This window comes from Archocentrus centrarchus, chromosome 6 (assembly GCF_007364275.1).
Source record: "Archocentrus centrarchus isolate MPI-CPG fArcCen1 chromosome 6, fArcCen1, whole genome shotgun sequence".
NCBI classification, from domain to species: Eukaryota; Metazoa; Chordata; class Actinopteri; order Cichliformes; family Cichlidae; genus Archocentrus; species Archocentrus centrarchus.
The window spans coordinates 10,787,856-10,806,329 of record NC_044351.1 but is presented as its reverse complement, the minus strand read 5'-3'; the positions used below and the strand labels follow the sequence as shown (position 1 = coordinate 10,806,329).

The 18,474-nt window shown below is 41.5% G+C and overlaps 1 protein-coding gene across 1 annotated transcript; it reads right to left on the bottom strand.

The window, feature by feature from the left end:
* Window positions 1-775: 775 nt before the first annotated feature.
* On the bottom strand, window positions 776-7,366 carry hapln3 (hyaluronan and proteoglycan link protein 3). Its single transcript, XM_030731634.1, has 5 exons — window positions 7,258-7,366; window positions 6,526-6,674; window positions 5,487-5,885; window positions 2,404-2,706; window positions 776-2,314 (listed from the first exon to the last, which is right to left on the bottom strand). Exons 2-5 carry the CDS (start codon window positions 6,665-6,667, stop codon window positions 2,037-2,039), a joined length of 1,122 nt encoding a protein of 373 aa, XP_030587494.1. The 5' UTR covers window positions 6,668-6,674; window positions 7,258-7,366; the 3' UTR covers window positions 776-2,036.
* Between the last annotated feature and the right edge of the window lie 11,108 nt (window positions 7,367-18,474).

The following is an 18,474-nucleotide window of genomic DNA, read 5'->3' as shown; positions in this document are numbered from 1 at the left end:
GGAGACAGCGCCAAATCACAACAAACAGTTGCCTCAAGGTACTTTATATTGTAAGGTAAAGACCCTACAATAATTCAGAGAAAACCCAACAGTCAAAATGACTCCCTATGAGCACTTGGCGACAGTGGGAAAAAAAAACTCCCTTTTAACAGGAAGAAACCTCCAGCAGAACCAGGCTCGGGGAGGGGCAGTCATCTGCTGCAACCAGTTTAGGGTGAGGGGAGGGAGACAGGACAATAACTAATTATTAAATGCAGAGTGGTGTATAAACAGGTGAGTAAAAATAAATACCCAATGCATCATGGGAACTCCCCAGCAGCCTAGGTCTATTGCAGGAACCACAAGTAAGCCCGGAGTCTGAGAGCAAAGTGCTCTACTGGGGTAATATGGTCCTATGAGGTCTTTAAGATAAGATGGGGCCTGATTAGTCAAGATCTTGTATTTAAGAAGAAGGATTTTATATTCAATTCTGGATTAAATTCTGAATTCAATAAGGGAGAAATATGCTCTCCCTTTCTAGTCCCTGTCAACACTCTAGCTGCAGCATTTTTAGATCAGCTGAAGGCTTTTCAGGGAGCTTTTAGGACAGCCAAATTTCACAGAGCACCGACGGGTCGACATTTCTAAACGCCCTCATCTCCCATGTGTTAGTTCATCTGATAATCCACTAAATTAAAAGATTTAAACACTTTTAGTGAGCTTGGTTGAGTTTAACAGATACATTACACAATCTCAAATTAAAGTGTATTCACAGCAGTACTTTTATTAGTTTGTAGAAAATAGTACAAATGCACAGACATAATGAAAAACTAAAAAGGTACATTGGAAGTTTAAATATTATGCCGATACTGAGAATCACAACTTCCTCCTCCATCAGAGAACACTATTCTTAATCAGCCCTTAAAAATAAAAAGAAACACATTATATTTGTGTAAAATGAAATATGCAGTATATTTCACATTGGAAAGACACAAGGAGCCTGTGGTGCAAACAGCCAGCATGAGACAAAAACACTGTGGCCCAACTGAACAGATCTGAGAGGAAAAAAAAGAAAAAAAATCTCCACTCCTTCAAATGTCAAGATTTTTTAATTGTTTTGGTGGAAACTCTAAAATGATTTGGCTGAAAAAGTAGAGCTACAATTGGAAAGTGGTCATATAAACTGAACTGGAACAGGACTGTTCTGAGTCTAAACACCTTCCCTGAGCTTGAAGTGAATCATATGTGAATCATAATCAGTGTTGGTGGGGCTTCAAAATCAAAAAAACAAATTTCAAAACAGCGGCAAAGAGCCTAAAGTTAAATGATCAACGATGGAAATCGACAGCACAAATAACTTAATTCCAGGAATAAATGATGGCCTGGTGCCTTTTACTGCAGGATTTTGCTGTTGTGACATACACTGTATTTAGTTGTCTATGTACTTTCATGTTGTTTGGTGTCAGGCTGAGTTTATGGTTAAGGTTAGTGTCCACAGGCCAAATAAATGGTGCCTCTAACTCTAATCATACGTGTACACATGGACTTGTTTTACCCAACCTCCCAGCCTTGGACACTTGATGGGTGAGCCTCGGGACAGTGATAACCCAACTAACACCTTTGAGATGAACTGGAACCCCAAGTCTGAGCAAAGACATGTCACCAAACATCTGTGGCTCTCTGTTGTTTAACAAATGGGAGCAAGTGCCTGTACAAAGGATGGTGACAGGTCTGGTTTAAAGCTTTTGGAAGAGTGAATGTTCTTAAAGCAGCATAATAATGCCCATCATTTTGGATTTCTATGTTTAACAATGACATGCTGGTATGATGGATGGTTCAAAAGTTGCTTCATGTTTAAGTTGATTACTGTGTCATTGGTCTATTGGAGATGGAGAGAAATTAATCCAATGTCATCACTTTAAAATAGCTCAGAAAGGAACAAACCGGCTAACTGCTAATTTGCATCCAGGCTACACCTAATGCTAACTTCTCAAGCAGAGCTTTAAACTGCTTCATTGTTAGTATGGTTTGTTTTGTCCCACGTTGAGTCAGAGCATCTACCGATAACAGTAGACGCCGAATTTCAGGTGCGGAGAGGGGAACCCAAAACTACGCACACCTGGCTGTGATGGACCACAGTTGCTCCGGGCTTTTGTGACAGGATAACGGACACTTCCATCAGCCAACCAGCCTGCAACACAACGGTCCAATCCCATCAGCCTCCATGCAGCGTACAGCTGGCCCACTTTGGCAATCTGACCTCCATCACTGGCACAAGCCTCGATCGCTTCAGTGAAGTTGAGCTTGGTCAGGTGCTCTAAGAAATAAACAGTCCCTATCCAGAAGAGAGTAATCATTGAAGAAACTGTAATGACCTGAAATATTTTGATCTAAAAAATGTAACTTAAACATGCTCATACTGACCCTTGACAGATGCTGCGAAGCAGAAAGCATCGTATCGGTGAAGGATGCGATCTCGTTGTCCATAGCTGCGTAGACCAGCAGCTAAGTTCTCACCCCCGCAGCCATCACGTGGGGCTGTGATTGGATACTGTACTGTGCCATCAGCCAACCAGCCAGCATTACACCAGTCTAAACCCTCCTCCCATGCTGTGAAGAGCTGCTCAAATGTAGCCAAAGTAGCCTCTTGATCCTGGCATGCTTGTTGGGCTCCGAAGAAGTTAAAATGGTAGCGTCCTTTCTGAGAGTGGTAAGGAAACACCACACCTATATGTGAAGGAAGAATGTTTTACAACAGTTTGAAAATGAATAAATTTCAGAATCATTCAACACAATCAGAAAAGCCTGACATGCCAGTTTAAATGTATCTGATGTCAAATCTTGACTATTCTGAATTGCAGAGTTTGGGAAATCCTGTTCATTAGTGACATGCAAAAAAACTCAAGTCATCATGTTTCACATTTGTTTTGCAAATGCAAAATGGACTGTTGGCCTATAATACATGTATTTCAGTTTAAATCAATTTATGAGTTCCATTTCACATGAAAACTCCTCCAACTGGGACTGTAACTCATCCCCAACCCCGAGTGGGCACTACACCCTGGCCTCAGACTTGGAGGCGCTCATTCTCAACCCAGCTGCTTCACACTCAGCTCAAGCTGGAGGTCATCACTCAACAACGCTGAAAGAATCACATCATCTACAAATAGCAGAAATGATATCCTGAGACCATTAACCTCTGCAACTTGACTGGACCTAGAATCTGTGACAAATGACGGCCCTGGAGGAGTCCAACATCCACCAGGGCCGTCCGTTGTCACAGATTCTGACTTATTGCTGGCAATTCAAACCAAGTTTTGACTACAGTTGAACAGTGACAAAAAAAAATGAGATTGTGGATAGTTTCCTCTGGAGGGTGTTCTCCTTTACAGATAGGATGAGGAGTTTGGTCATTTGGAATGGGTTCAGGGTAGAGCTGCTACTCCTCCAAAAGGAGCTAGCTGAGGTGGTCTGGGATTCTGACTAGGATGCCTCCTCAGTACCTCCTAGATGATTTCAGGAATGTCCAACTGGGAGAAAACCCTGGGGAAAATCCAGGACATGCTGGAGAGATTACGTCTCTCAGCTGGGGACGCCTCGGTGTCCCGCCAGAAGTGCTGGGGACAGGGAAGTCCAGGCATCTCTGCTGGGGCTGCTGACCCAGACACCAATAAGAAGCAGATAAGCAGCAGAACATGATTTAGATTTAGTTTAATAACATTTGAAAGAGCAATATGATTACAATATTTTATTGCATTCACAGAGACAACAACTAAGACTTTGGCCTGTGAAGGTCTTGGGTTTGCATACTCTACTAGAGAAGGACTCTACTGAGCATTCTCTATGGATCCATTAGTCAAATTAATCACAAACTTTGTCCACATAAAAAAATAACAACACTGCGAGTTTTGAAGTGCAACATCGTTCTAAAGTTCAAGCTTCAGCATAGCAGCAGTTTTCTCTCCAATCTGAGTTACTGTGACACGTCTATTTGGCAATTTCTAATGCTATTCCAAAGCTGGACATCCAAAGTACCTTGGTCCCAGGTACTCAGGGCCACTCAGTGCCCAAAATAAGATGCATTGCTTATTCTGTGGTGATGAACATTTGTTTTGTAATATGCGGTGCTGGAGAGCAAACAGAACTAGACACTGGACTACAATTTAAAACCCATTTACTGGAAAGTGCTCACTCAGCGTATAAGACTTGGACTTTATCTCACATAACTCATATATTTTGTGTATATGGAACCTTTGGAAATGTTTTCAAGCATAACAGTAATTAATAATTTAGGAAACAAGGAGTAATAATTTACTTTTTTTGGCATTAGAGGCACCCAGTTAAAACGAGAGGGCTGGAGCCTATCCCAGCTGCCGTAGGGCCAAAGGCAGGATACACCACTGACAGGTCTCCAGTCTAACACAGGGACAGACCAGCATTTGCACGCACTGTCACATCTATGGCCAATTTAGAATCACCAGCTAACCTCACATCCATGTCTTAAACTGTTAAGAGGTAGCCGGAGTACTGGGAGAGAACCCACTCGGGCACAGGGAGAACATACAAAGTTCATGCAGAAAGGCCCCAGGACCTTCTTTCTAATACTGAAAACTGTTTCATTCATAACTAATTAAGAGTGCTATATGGGTAAAGTATGTAACCATAATATATGTAGTCTGTGGTTATGCATGGATTAGGGCCACATTACATTTTTTATTTGCTCCGACTCACCACTAGAACCAACTGTCTTTAACTCATGCATGACCATAGAAAGTGTAAAAGATGGACATAGCTCCAAGGTCTGAGAGAGAACTGCACACAGTACATGCAGTAATGTCACCTGGTGCATTTGGAGCCTTCCTTAAATGGGTTCCCATTTGCACATTTGAGCACTTTCAGCAGCCGTAATTTGCACAATTTCCTACTGTTCCTCTGGTGGCTTGTTGTTGAAAAGCAACCATACTGTCCTTCACAAAATGTTATGGTATGTTTCTTTTAACCCATTTATGAAGTTAGTGCAACACTTATTACGTTACATATTAAATTGTGCTTCTGCGTCAAAAGAACCCAGACGAGGTGGTTCAGCCATGTGGCTAGGATGCCTTTTGGGTGCCTGGAAGGTGAGGTATTTTAAGCATGTCCAACTGGGAGGAGGCCCTGGGGTAGGCCTGAAACATGCTGGAGAGACTGTGTTTGTCAGCTGTCTTGGGAACACCTTGCTGTCTCCATGGAATAACTGAAGGAAGTGGCTGGGGACAGGGAGGTCTGGACCATGATAGACTGCTGCTCCCTTAAGCTGGATAAGCAGCAGAAAATGGATGGATGGATCATTAAATTTAAAAAGATGCATTCTTTGTGATTGATATATTGTTCGGGACATATTAGTGAGCCCCACAGATGTATGACTCTACTGCTTTCATGGGAGTTCAGCTCCCTCTTGCTCTTAGATAACTTGAACCCAGAGGTCCACACACCCTTATTGATCCACTTTACAACAAACATCTCACCCCGCAGCTCCAGATCCACTGTCACACTCTCATCCTCCAGGCCATCAATCACCTCGCAGCGATATCTTCCTGTGTCGTTGAGCTGTAACTCGTTGATGACCAGAGACAAGTCCCCTGGTGCTGAGCGTCGCAGTCGCACGCGCCCGCGGAAGCTGCCGTAGCTGCGATGGCGGTTGCCCATGGCAACCATAACCTCAGTCTCCTTGAGGAAGGCTTCAGGGGAAACATGTGTAGTGACGGTGTTAGCTGGCAACCAGGACCATTTCACGCGAGTCTTGCGTGGTGTGGTCAGTTCAGGCTCATAGTGGTAGTGACAGGGAAGGGTGGCAGTGCTCCCCCTAGTGGCCGACACTGAAGCCTGAGGGGATTCCACGTGGAGACGAATCCCATTAAAATAGACTAGAAAAGGCACCAGAGAGAGAATATGTTAAAAAGCATAATCAAAGCAAACGAAAAATGAAGCCTTGGTGACTTGGGGTAAACCTTTATCCCTGCTGTGCAGAAAGGAAGTACTGAACTGGTCTAACTGGAAGGTTTTTACTGTCCCACCATCACCATCGTTTGTACCCCCCCCCCCCCTCCCCCAAACACACACTAAAACACACGTGTGCGTCTCCTCCTCTTGTCCTAACATGTCAAACTACCCCTGAAAAAGCTCCTTTCAGTCAGGTCCACTCAAAAATTGTGTTGTGAGTCTCTACAGGTCAACTTTGCTTCTCCCAAATGGTTTGCATTAATGAGCCTGTATTTTACAGGTATAAAAGACGATAATCGATGCATACTGGCCAATTATGTGTAATATTTGCCAGATTATTTCGAGTCATTCTTAGTGACAATACCAATTACTCAACAGTCACTACTAACAGCATTTGTTTCGATAACCCCGGATGACTACCTGCAGCTTCATAAATTACAGCTGTTTTCCCACATCCAGGTCAGATCCAGCCAGCTGTGTTTTGGTGTAAACACGTCACGCATTTACCACACATGCAGCAAGCAATCTATAAAGCATTTCGACATCGGCACACAGAGCACCTACTCTCTCCATTTCCATTTCCGTTGCTGATGTCCTGGTAGTGAAAGCCGTTTGTGTAGCCGGCAATCCTGCCCTGACCGCCCGGTAGCAGCAGCAGCAGCAGGTATATGCAGGCGGCCTGAAGGGGGCGCAGTAGACTGAGCATGGCTGTGCTGCAGCGAAGATCAGGAAAAAAATACAGCCTTTTTCAGCTTCTTCAGCTTAAAACTTCATAAATATCAAGCAGAAGTGCCACAATTAAACCGAACAACACAGATTAAAAGTTCTCAAAATCATCAATTTACAAAAATCCCCGTGTCTGAGCTTGAGAAAATTACACACTGAGTTAAAAGGCAAGCCAGACCGAATTATTAAAGGAGGCACAACTTTTATTTAGAAGGTTTGATTAATCACATTTCACAAAAAAAAAAAAAAAAGATTTAACACTTTAAATGAATCTGTTTAAAGTGTGCTCTCATTGATTCTTCTACATTTCCTGGCGTAAAACAAAACGATTGCACGCATTGTTGAGACAAAAGAAACTTTCCCTCATCAACCATCGAGAAATCTGTCAGTTCCCCTTCTTACTGTTTTACGAAAGCATTCCCCCCCGAAGGTTTCAGCTGAGTACTGATTAGTTATGCTGCCTTACAATCGGAGCCTTCACTTTTACCACCTGAATAAAAAAAAAAAAAACACGTTCATGGAAAAGTCTGCAGGTATGAAAATAAATAAATGAAATAAATAAAATCTCACCCACAGAAAAGCAGCTGTCCGCCCAGCTTGTCGCTTCACCTACTCCTCATCCTCCGCTGCCACTGCTCACCAGAGCCAGGAGGAGCGCGCTCTAACGTCACGCGCTGAGGCATCCCCTTTGAAGTGAACGGCGCTCCAGCAGCGACCTCATCCCCAATCAACCAATGAGATCATCGTCCGGTGGAGGTACCATCGCCAAACAGCGTGCCGTGGCACTGATAGGGCTTTAAACAAGTGAACGTGATGCTAAAAACCTCTTCTACTGACGCTGATGCTTCAGTGCCAAACTCATCTTAGTTCATGCAGCTTAGTTTGCATTTGCAATGCACTAGTTAAACTAGTGCATAAAAGCCTATATGACAAAAAAATAAATAAATAAATAGAAATAACTTCTCTACTTATAAGGATAGAGGAAAAACAAGTAGTCTGCATTCTAAAACCATTTTCATATTTAATGAAAAATTAATTTGGAGAGCATAATAAAGTCAAGTGAAGTCAATACAACAACCAATAAATCACATTTTCAAACATAAAATGAAAACACGAATAAAACAACAAGTAAAAAGCAATCAGAAGTCAGTCTGGTTTATTGTCAGAGAGGTCCTGGTGTGATTGGGTAGGCTGTTCCACAATTTAGGAGCAGCTACTGCAAAGGCCTGATCTTCACCATATTTTAACTTGAACCTTGAGACATCTAGGAGCATCTGCTCTGCAGACCTCAGTGATTTAGTGGGATTGTGCAAAGTTAAAAGATCAGCAAGTTAAGGTGGCAACAACCCATGCAATGACTTAAAAACAAACAATACAATTTTAAAATCAATCATAAAACTGACTGCGAGCCAATGCAAGGGAGCCAATATGGACCTGCAGCAGCGTTTTGGACCAGCTGCAGTCAAAGACAAACTAACCACTATGCTCACACACACACACACATCTATCTATCTATCTATCTATCTATCTATCTATCTATCTATCTATCTATCTATCGATCTATAGATCGATAGATAGATCTCAGATGTCTTTCCTGGAATCTGACTCCAGCAGATTCCAGGAAATATCCACTCAGCATTGTAAAGCTCCAATCGCCAAATACCTGCAGAGAGTAAGGCAAGGCCTGAGGGGTCAGCTGAGCGGGAAGAGCATGATCAGGGCAATCAACACCTACGTCCTGCCAGTCATCAGATACCCTGGTGGGATAATAAGCTGGCCAAAGGAGTAGAAAGAAGCCACTGACATCAAGACAAGAAAGGCATAGTATACAGGAACATCTGTGCCAAGTATGACCTGGACGTCCCGAGGTCAAAATCGGATACGCCCCAAAGGGTGGTTGAGGATGACCGAGCTAAGATCCTGTGGGACTTCAACATACGGACAAACTGGTGATGACTAACCAACTGGACATAGGAGTAGTGGACAAGCAGAGGAAGAAGGCTGCAGTGATAGATGTAGCAATACTAAGTGACATTAACATCAGGAAGAAGGAGCACAAGAAGCTCAATAAATACCAAGGGCTGAGAGAAGAGCTGGAGAGGATGTGGAAGGTGAAGGTAACAGTGGAACCCGTGGTAATCGGACCACTCGGGACAGTGACCCCCAAACTGGGAGAGTGGCTCCAGCAGATCCAGGAATGACATCCGAGATCTCTCTGTCCTATATATATATATATATATATATATATATATATATATATATATATATATATATATATATATATATATATATATATATATATCTTCACCTGTCAGATGGCAGACCACACACACTGTTAAAAGAATTCTAAATACCACATCACACCATCTTGCATACAGATGGAGCCTCCTATTTGCTAAAAGTTGTAAGGGTCAGCTCAATCCTGTTGACCTCTTTCAAGACCTCACTGAAATGTGGTCAAATCCAGCTGCGACGACCCACTCGCGGCCCAGTTCGTGACACCGGCAAATGACTTTTTTTTTTTTCAAGTCCCTTAAAAAAACAGGTAAATTTGTCTTCATAATAACAGATAACAAACATGTCTGTACCGCAAATTTTCACAGAGTTCAAGTATAGTTTGAAGAAGTTGTAGCTTTGTGTAAGTATTCATTTATACAACCATAACCAAAGTTTACAGAAATTTAAAGACTTCAAATTCTCATTAACATTTATTATTCTATTGCCTTTTCATGGTCTGCATTCTCTGACTCTGGAGTTTTAGATGAGCGATATCATTCAAAAACATTTGTAATAGTCACTCAAAACTCTAAAGAGAAATGTAATTTAAAATATTTTTTAAAAATAAGGAAAAGGGTGCAAATTTGACTACTTTCCAAAAAATAACAAATGGGTTATTTATAAAACTCCTACACACATGTAAAAGTTGCCTAGTCTCTGCAGCATCATAAAATTTGTAAGTGCCAGCTTCTGAAGTCCTGGTATATTGAGGTTGAAAGAGAATATTCCATGCTTTTGTTTGGCCCTGACCTCAAGTAACACACCAAATATTGCCACATGAACTCATATTTCAGTCATTAGCGGAAACAAGAGGAGACAATGTGGAAAACAAGAGCAATTCCAGTTCTCCACTGGGGACTGTAAAAATGTGCCGCCGCCTGAATATCTGAGTGAAGGCTGGTTATCACGGTGCATATGGAAGCTGCCCTGCTGACACTGCTGCACAGTGAACCCTGAAACAGCTCTGGATATAACTCTCTGACACGACACAGCCATCCTACAAATAAGCTCCAGCACTCAGAATCCCTCAAACAAAAACTCTCCTGCACGCAATGCTTTCCTCTGTGGTCAGCCCTCTGCAGCCACTGATGTTTTTCTAGTGACTTCACTGACAGCCAGCCGGCATAACAGAAACCCCCTATTTTTTGCAGATTTTGGGGTGGGTGGTGGGGTGGGGGTGGGAGGGTGTAGGGCGTAGACTTGGAGATGTTGAGGAAAAAGCTGACCCAAAGCCCTGGAAGACATTAAAAGCGTGAATCTTAACGAGCAAATGATGTACGTTCTGGTCATGCAATTTGTTTATTTACCACAGCAGCCACACTGAGAATCACACCGAGGGCCAGACCCTCAACCAGTACAAAAAGAAGTTTATCAGCTTTTATAAAATTCAGTCAACCAAAAGAATTCTTTCTCATAAGAGTTCTGCATGAAGGCTGCCAACTCACAACAACCTGTTTCACGAGTCTGATTCTGACAGCTACTGTTACTCTGTGGGGAATTTCTAGTCACCAGTTGCAGCCTCCAACAAAGAGGAACTTGATAAGCTGAGGCATAGAAGGAAGAAAAAGTGAAAACAGCAGCCAAAAAAAGGAAACTGAAATGTAATGTTGGAAGTCCAGAGAGCCGCGAAAGAGGAGAAATAAGGAACACAGGTGGCAAAAAAAAAGGTCATTCAAAAGAAGAGAAAAAGGAGAAGTTAAAGAAGAAAACTAAAAATGTGAAGAAGGAATTGTTGGAAGTTCAGAAAGCACTGGAAGAAGAGGAGACAGAAGTGATGGGAACACAGACAGAAATGGCAGACATTGAAGTGAACGAGGAAGAGTGGAAGCATTAAAACAACTGAAAAAGCTCTGCTTCCCCTCAGTTTCCTAAGCATATCATGGCTGTTTGGATTTCTGGTTATCTTTTGGATTTTGGACTTTGTGTGAGTGTCTGTGTGTGCATTGAAGCTTGTTTAAGGTTTATTCCTGCAGTAGCAAGGTTAGTGCTGCAGAAGCCTTGAATCACATACTTAATACCCAAAGGAATGATAACGATGTTTTACATTTTCAGCAGGTTTTACCTGCTAACTTGTCCCACCTGCTGCTAAAATAATACTTTTGTTGCAGTATCAGGGTTCTAGCCAGCGGTTGATCACCCGGCGCTGCGCCATGTTGAGGTCGTCTTGCACGGAACTGAGAATTTCACTGGTTTTAAGGCTTCACTATCGCTGCAATTAGCAAGCAGGTGTGCACCCTGCACCCTCCTCCCTCAGCCCTGTAGCTAATACCAGACTGATTTTTCTTTCTCTAGATCGCTGCACTACAGCATTATTTCACATTTTTGCAGTTTGCAATCTACCACTGGGACGGCCAGTTTCGTTCACAATGTGCACGCATGATCTCGCAAAAACCCTTTTCATGTTTGATTTTTGTGGCTACGGAAAGCAAAATGGCAACCAGCTTAAAGCCAGGAGGAATAAGTGAAAAAGGGGCACACAGCATAGTTATTAAAAATAAATTCCCAGGAGCTCAGTGTTGCTAACTCAGTGACGTTGTTGCTAGATTTACTGACTTTTCAGACACCCCTTCCCCCCGGCGGCTTTTTCCAAAAAGCCACAAATCTTTTTCTGGTGACTTCGGCAACTTTTGGAGAAAGCCGAAATCTTCCACTGATGCTGTGTTTTGTGTACACCACATGTGTCAAACTCGAGGCCCGTGGGCCAGAGCCAAGCCTGCAAGATAATTATATTCAGCTCGTGATAATTTAATATGGCTGTGATTAATGGCCCGCCGGTGAATAGCACTTATACTACAAATCCCACTGCAACAGCTGCCAGGCAGGTCAAGACCTGTGCACTAACCTCTTTTCCTGCATTGGCAGCTGATAAAAACATCGGTCAGCACTGTTTACAGTGACATTTAAGCTAGTCTGACCCCCAGAATTGGCCCAATGAAAAGTGGGACCTCGTAAAGGACCTGTTTGCTGATATTGGAGGTAAACCTTTTTCCTTTTCCCCACCTGCGATGTGCGGGGAAAAGAGTGAAATTGTGGGAGAAGATGCAGGGGGAGACCTGCACAGGTTTGCTGACAGTGCATCACAAAACAGGAAAAGCTGTGCAGTAAAGTACTGAAGACAGAACATGTCATAAGAGCTATAACACAGACCATGAGCTTTATAAAAGGTAAAGGCAAACAAAGAGGCAAATCACCGGCAGTTTCTGACTTTTCTGGAGGAAATACTTTCTGAATTTGGTGACATGCCTTATCACACAGAGGTGCGATGAGCTGCCTGAGGACATTACAGTTCATGGGAAGTAAGAAAGGAATGGAATAAGAGAGAAAATGAAATGGCTTCTTGTTTCTTGTTTATGGACTTTTTTGACATCACATCAAAAAGCAAATTTGCAAATTTTCATCAGCTTGAATTGTTCTCATTTTCCCTGATGTTATTTTTGAAGAAAAATATTATTTTATTTAATGTGTTGAGGAAAAAGTTGCTGTATTATGGCCATTCAAATTTATATTGCTGATTGAAGTATTTTCGGTTTTAGACTGTACAATAAATCAGGCGCTCATACCACATCCCTTCGTACGCTTCAGCATCGCCTGGACTTTGTTTCAGACGACCCCCCCCCCCCCGTGCGTGTCGGGCTAGGACCCTGAGTGTTATTTACACACAAAAATTGTTTAGAATGTATAGAATGTCTGCCATACATAAAGGATACAGTATCGGTATTATTGTAGGGTCACAATATAAAGCACCTTGAGGCGACTGTTGTTGTGGTTTGGTGCTATATAAACAAAATTGTATTGAATTGCTTAAGGAGAAATAGAGCCATTGAAAATCATTCCTGTATAAAACATAATGGCATCATAGATGACCTTACTTGGTCATTTTAGTCACTAAAATAGCTCAGTTGCTTGAGGGTTAAAAATGAATTTATGCAGTTCATTCTGTGAGAATCTGAATATCTTAGCGATTCATTTAATTGCTCTGGAGACATTTCACTTCAAACCACAAAGAACAGAGAGTAACTACAGTCACGCTCACTGTCTGGGAAAGGAAAAGTGAGTGGATTGCTGCAGGTATTGGAATACATTGGGAGCATAAATACGGGCAATCCATGAAGTTTTCGAAGAGCACAAATTTTCACTTTCACTCTGGCTTTCTAAAAACTCAACTTCACTTTGAATGTATGTATCAGTTATGGTTGATAATCATCAAATGGCAGAAAGCCCAGATCTGGATCACCAGGAACATTTCATCAGTTGTGGTTTGCCCACATGCCAGCAAACCCTCAGCCTCCATCCTGTTCCTCCTCCTCCTCCTCCTCCCTTCTTTCCAGCCGCAAACCAAACTACTGCTTATTGTATTTAAGATAACTGTGTTATGATTCATGTTATATTCCCATTATTGCCCAATGTCATGAAATACAAACTACAATTTTTTTAAATGTTTGTATCTTCACTCATATAATGAGCCTTGTTTTGCCTTCCTTCAAGCTCCCCCCCCCCCCCCCCCCCCCCCCCCCCCCTCCCTTCTCCACCACTTCCCTGCACTGACTTCATTACCATCAGAAATATATTGGTTTCAAAGTAAATATTTACATTGGGCTCAAAACGGGGAATGGTTTCTTAGCTGGGATTTCCTTTTTGCAATATGCAATAACAAAACTGAACCTAGAGGATCTGTAAGGCTCCACAAGGAGCTGCTTTGAGGAACAGCACACACACACACACACATATGTACACACACACACACACACACACACACACATACATACATATATACACACATACATCACACATTTCATACTATACTATACACAGAGTTACCACTGTAACTGCATATACATATGACACTAAATAAGAAAAAGCTAAATAGATCACCATGACATGTGCACACAATGTCATGGCAAACTATCAACGATGTTAAAACATCTCACACAAAACCTCGTGTTGTGCAAGACAAAAGTCATTCATCTTCTACAGACCATGAACATAAAAATTTGGAATTGTTGGGATTCTTTCAGTCTGGACCAAATAACAAAAACTGGAACAGACAAACACCGCCATCCAGAGCCATGCCACGAGCCTGTTGAAAAGCAGCTACAGATCTGGGCTCATAATTTTCTCAGAATGCCATTTCTGGATTTAAGTTAAGCAATAAACTAACTTTACTCCCCAAATGAATCAAACCTCATACATTTTTAAGAAGCAGTGTGATTAGTCATCAGTAAGCTCCTAAAACCAGCAGACCTCTCCTCAGTGTCTGCCAGTTAATGCAGCCCCCGCTCTCGGCCAGTGTGACAGACGTTTCCCCTCCCTCTTTGTGTCTCTAAGCCATTATCTCTCTGTGTGTTTGAAGAAACCAAAACAGGGCCCCCCCCCCAAAAAAAAGATGAAAGGTTTTAGCCTGGGGCCCCAAATGCCAGCAGCCCCTGTGAAATGCTGGGACACTGAAGCTTTTTGAGGGGTATAATTTCTGCACAGAGAGGTGAGTGAAGCTTGGACCCAGAGCTCGGGGACATAACATGAAAGAGAAAAACGATGGCTGTGGGGGTTTAAGTTTGCGGCATTTGATGGAGGAGCCAAGGAAATGATGGTGTCAGTATGAGCAGTCATGCACTGTCATTAGCAGAGACTACTCACAGAAAGGGACAGTCACAAAAGATGTGTGCAAGAGAGATGGTTTCAGTGTGACTGTAGTGATTAGAGAGGACGGCTTCAGTAAAAAGTCTGACAGGAGACTGAAGTGCAGTGCTCTCTGTGACAGTTCCTAACTTGATTAAAAGATAGACGGTAAAATGAACTGTAATAATAAATAATCACTACAATTTCTTGTGTTTTTATAACTCAAAAATGCAAGGTCATCACCAATTAAACAAACAAAATGCCAAAATAAGGGGAACATCACTGTATAAAAGCCCTTCATCGCGTGCCAAATCAATACCTTCACACATTTGTTTGAGTAGAAATAACAAAGCTTTTCCACTCTTTATAGATAACATCCCCAGAGAAGCTGTCTGTGTTGATACAGACCTGATCTAAAATAGCAGTTGTTTTTCAGGAGTGCATCTTTCCTGTTCAAACCTAATGTGGTGACTCCAGTTTCCTGCCGGCTTTGGCCTGCCGCAGTCAGCTTTCATACCAGGAAACCAAACAGAGGGAAGTGGCAGCATGGTGTTGATGGAGCGGCTGCTAGGTTAAAGTAATTGCATTTCCTAAGACAGCCCTGGACATACTCACCCATTCATATGAATAGGTGAGTGTGTCCAAACTATGGACTGGTACTGTATTTAGGCTCCTGAGTGAGTTCATGGGTGATGTGTTAGCTAGCTTCTGAATCTAATAAATAAGATCAATACAAATACAATAAAAAGTAAAAAGCTGTATATAATACCCTAAGCCTAGCATATTTTCCAATACCAAGGGAACCTAGAACTCTAAGCAAAAACCTGTAAAAGGACAGAGAGAACATACTAACTCCACAATTGTACTGTCAGGGTTGGAGCTCAGGACTGTCTTGCTGTGAGGCAGCAGTGCTAAGCACTGAGACACTGCGCTCCTGAAATCCCGCCTCTATCCATAATCTCACATAAATGGCAATGTATGTTTATCAGATTCTCATTTCGACTGGTTCAGTGATACCTCACAAAGAGACCCACAGACTGTTTCTAATGGTGAAGTCATATCATCAGACATGGGGTGCCACAAGGGTCTATCCATGGGCCACTCTCCTTAACTTTATTTATTTTGGAGATCACATGATTTTATATTCACCCCCCTCCCCTACCCCAAGCTAGATCCCACTCCAGGTCATGACTTAACAGCAGTCTGGATTTGATACTTCCCAGTTAGATCTCCTTTATCCCAAACTAGTTTTAAACATAAAAAAGACCAAGCAAACTGTATTTTCCACCTCTACCACAGATCCTGAATATCCTACAATTAAATGGTGTTACTGTTGCTGAGTCATACAAATACATAGAAATTTTACTTGACAGTAGACTTTGATTTAAGGCTCATATTCAGCATCCAACTCAATGATCTTCTTGTGTAAAATTAGAGGGTGCAGATTTTCCTCAGAGATGTTCTGAATTGGCATGCTGCCCCAACACCCCATCAATTAAACCCTGCATGTCATGATGCATTACACTTTATCTATCATCAAAAAAAAAAAACCCTAACTCAAAGCTCTCTCCATGAAAAGGTTGGATGGACTTCCTTAGTTAAGAAGAAACTGTTATTCACTCCTTCTCTCAAGGAGCGATGAGTTCTCTTTGTTTTCTGAATTACTCAAAATATGGAAGATCTGATCAAATTTTAAGAGGCAGGGATGTCCTACCTATAAGTGATAAACTTTTGAAGCCCATGTGGAAGGAATTTGGGGGAGAAAAACAAAATAGCATGAAATAGCTTTACAATTATCAGATTGAAATTGGAAAAACTGTCATGGTGCTGGGCCTATGCCCAGGATTTTGTGTTTAGTTCTGTTTTCACTGGGTTTTGTTATTTTCTAGTTTTGTTTTGATCTTCCTTATTCATCTTAGTTCTGGCCTTATCAGTTGTGGTTTTCTAGTTCCCTCTGTTCCGGTCTTCCCTGTGTCTGTTTTTCTGTATTTTTCCCTGTTCCTTGGTCCATGTTTAGTTTTCCTCTGTGCCAGCCCCCTGTGTTAAGTCTGCGTGTACCTTGTTTGGTGTTTCCTGTTTTATTTTGACAGTCTTACGTTCCCTGTGTGTTGTGTGGAATTTTGCTTCCTGTGTTTCATTTGTATGATTTTGTCCACCTGTTTCTCCCCAGCTGTTTCCTGTTCTCCCTCGTCATTCCCGGTGTATTTATTGTCTGCGTTTCCCTCTGTTCCTTGTCGCGTCCTCCCTCATGGAGGTGTGGGTTTGTTCCAGTCTGCCATCTGACCATTTCTTCAGTTATATTAAGTTACCTCAGTTCTGTATATTTTGGATTATTTTCTGTAATTAAACTCATCACGTTCATTCAGTCCTGCCTTTTGAGTTCTGCTTTTGGGTCCACCTTGTTCGCCACACCACCCAACCGTGACAAAAACTAGGAGACATAATTGTAGTTTTCCTCAAGAAAATATCAAAAGCCAAGCAGGAGCCAGTTAAATGTAATTAATTTATAGTGTGGATGGAACAGTGGTATATATATATATATATATATATATATATATATATATAATGGAAGCAGATTCTCAACACTATAACTGCCAGCAAGTCCAGAGGGAAAACAGCTGGCTTACTGGAGAGGGCTGGGCTTAACTAGATCTCATCTTACACAATGATTACACAGAATTACACAAAATTAAGTGGTTTTATATTATATATATGAAAATTCAGTTACATTTTATCATATCGTCATCTGAAGGTGCTTCTATGGAGCAATTTTCCATAAAACTTACTTTAGTTTGTTTCTAGCAAAAAAAAAAAAAGGTCTAACAGACAAGAAATTAACCTTCACAGTGCCACCATCTGAATGTATTTTCATATAATTATGTGGATCAAACCTTAGAGGGATCAAACCCTACTTGAGTGTGACCTTCACAGGCTATAATGAGAAGACATGCCCTCTTAGGGGGAAGAGACCTTTAACAGATAGAGTGGGAAAAAGAAAGGGCCCTGGGGTGTTTAAATGCTAAACAGGCAAAACGACCCTCAGTGCTTTTCACCTTTTGATCTTCCACCTTTTTAAATGGAAAACAGGTCTGATTAATTCAGGGTTATGATCAGTAATATAACCTAAATATTCCATCTAATGACAGATTTAAAGGTTGCTGCTGTAACATTCAAGTAATGTCCAGTCGATTAATTATGTCTGGTTTTTTACATTTCTTTATTTATTCTTCATTTTAAAAGATACAAAGGCCAAACACAAGGTCCTCTTAGAAAAACAATAATGTAATAATTAAAAAATAAAAAAAAAAAAAAAAAGAAAAAAAGCTTCAAACCCAGTCAAAACTCAGAAGTCAACAATCAGTAACTCATAATACCATAAAACACATCAATGTCATCATTTTCTTTTTGATTAATCATAAAAAAGCCAGAACAACAGGGGAACAAGATATCTATAATAACCTCAATGCTGATCGCTATCTAGGGAAAAAAAATATGCTATGTCACCAATAAAGTCAAAACTTAAACTGAGCAACTACTACTCAATAAATGCATGCAGACGTGGATAAGAGGGGCGACTGCTTATGGAATCGTCTGCAACAATAATAAATATTGTACAGTGTTTGACACCTACATCTATCCGCGACCTCTCAGTGGCATTGCTATCCCCTCATGCATTTTTAAGGATCCTGAATCAATATTCATTGTTATCAAAACTAACACAGTATAATATTGCACAAGCCCATAATTCATAATTCATGGAGTGGAAAGGTTTAGAATACTGTGACATGGCAGCAGAAGCTGATGATATGGAGGGTTGTGTCATGTCCAGTGGAACCGTTCAAATCAGCTTTAATTTGGTATCTTATCAGCAGGGCTGCAGCTTTGAACCGGAGG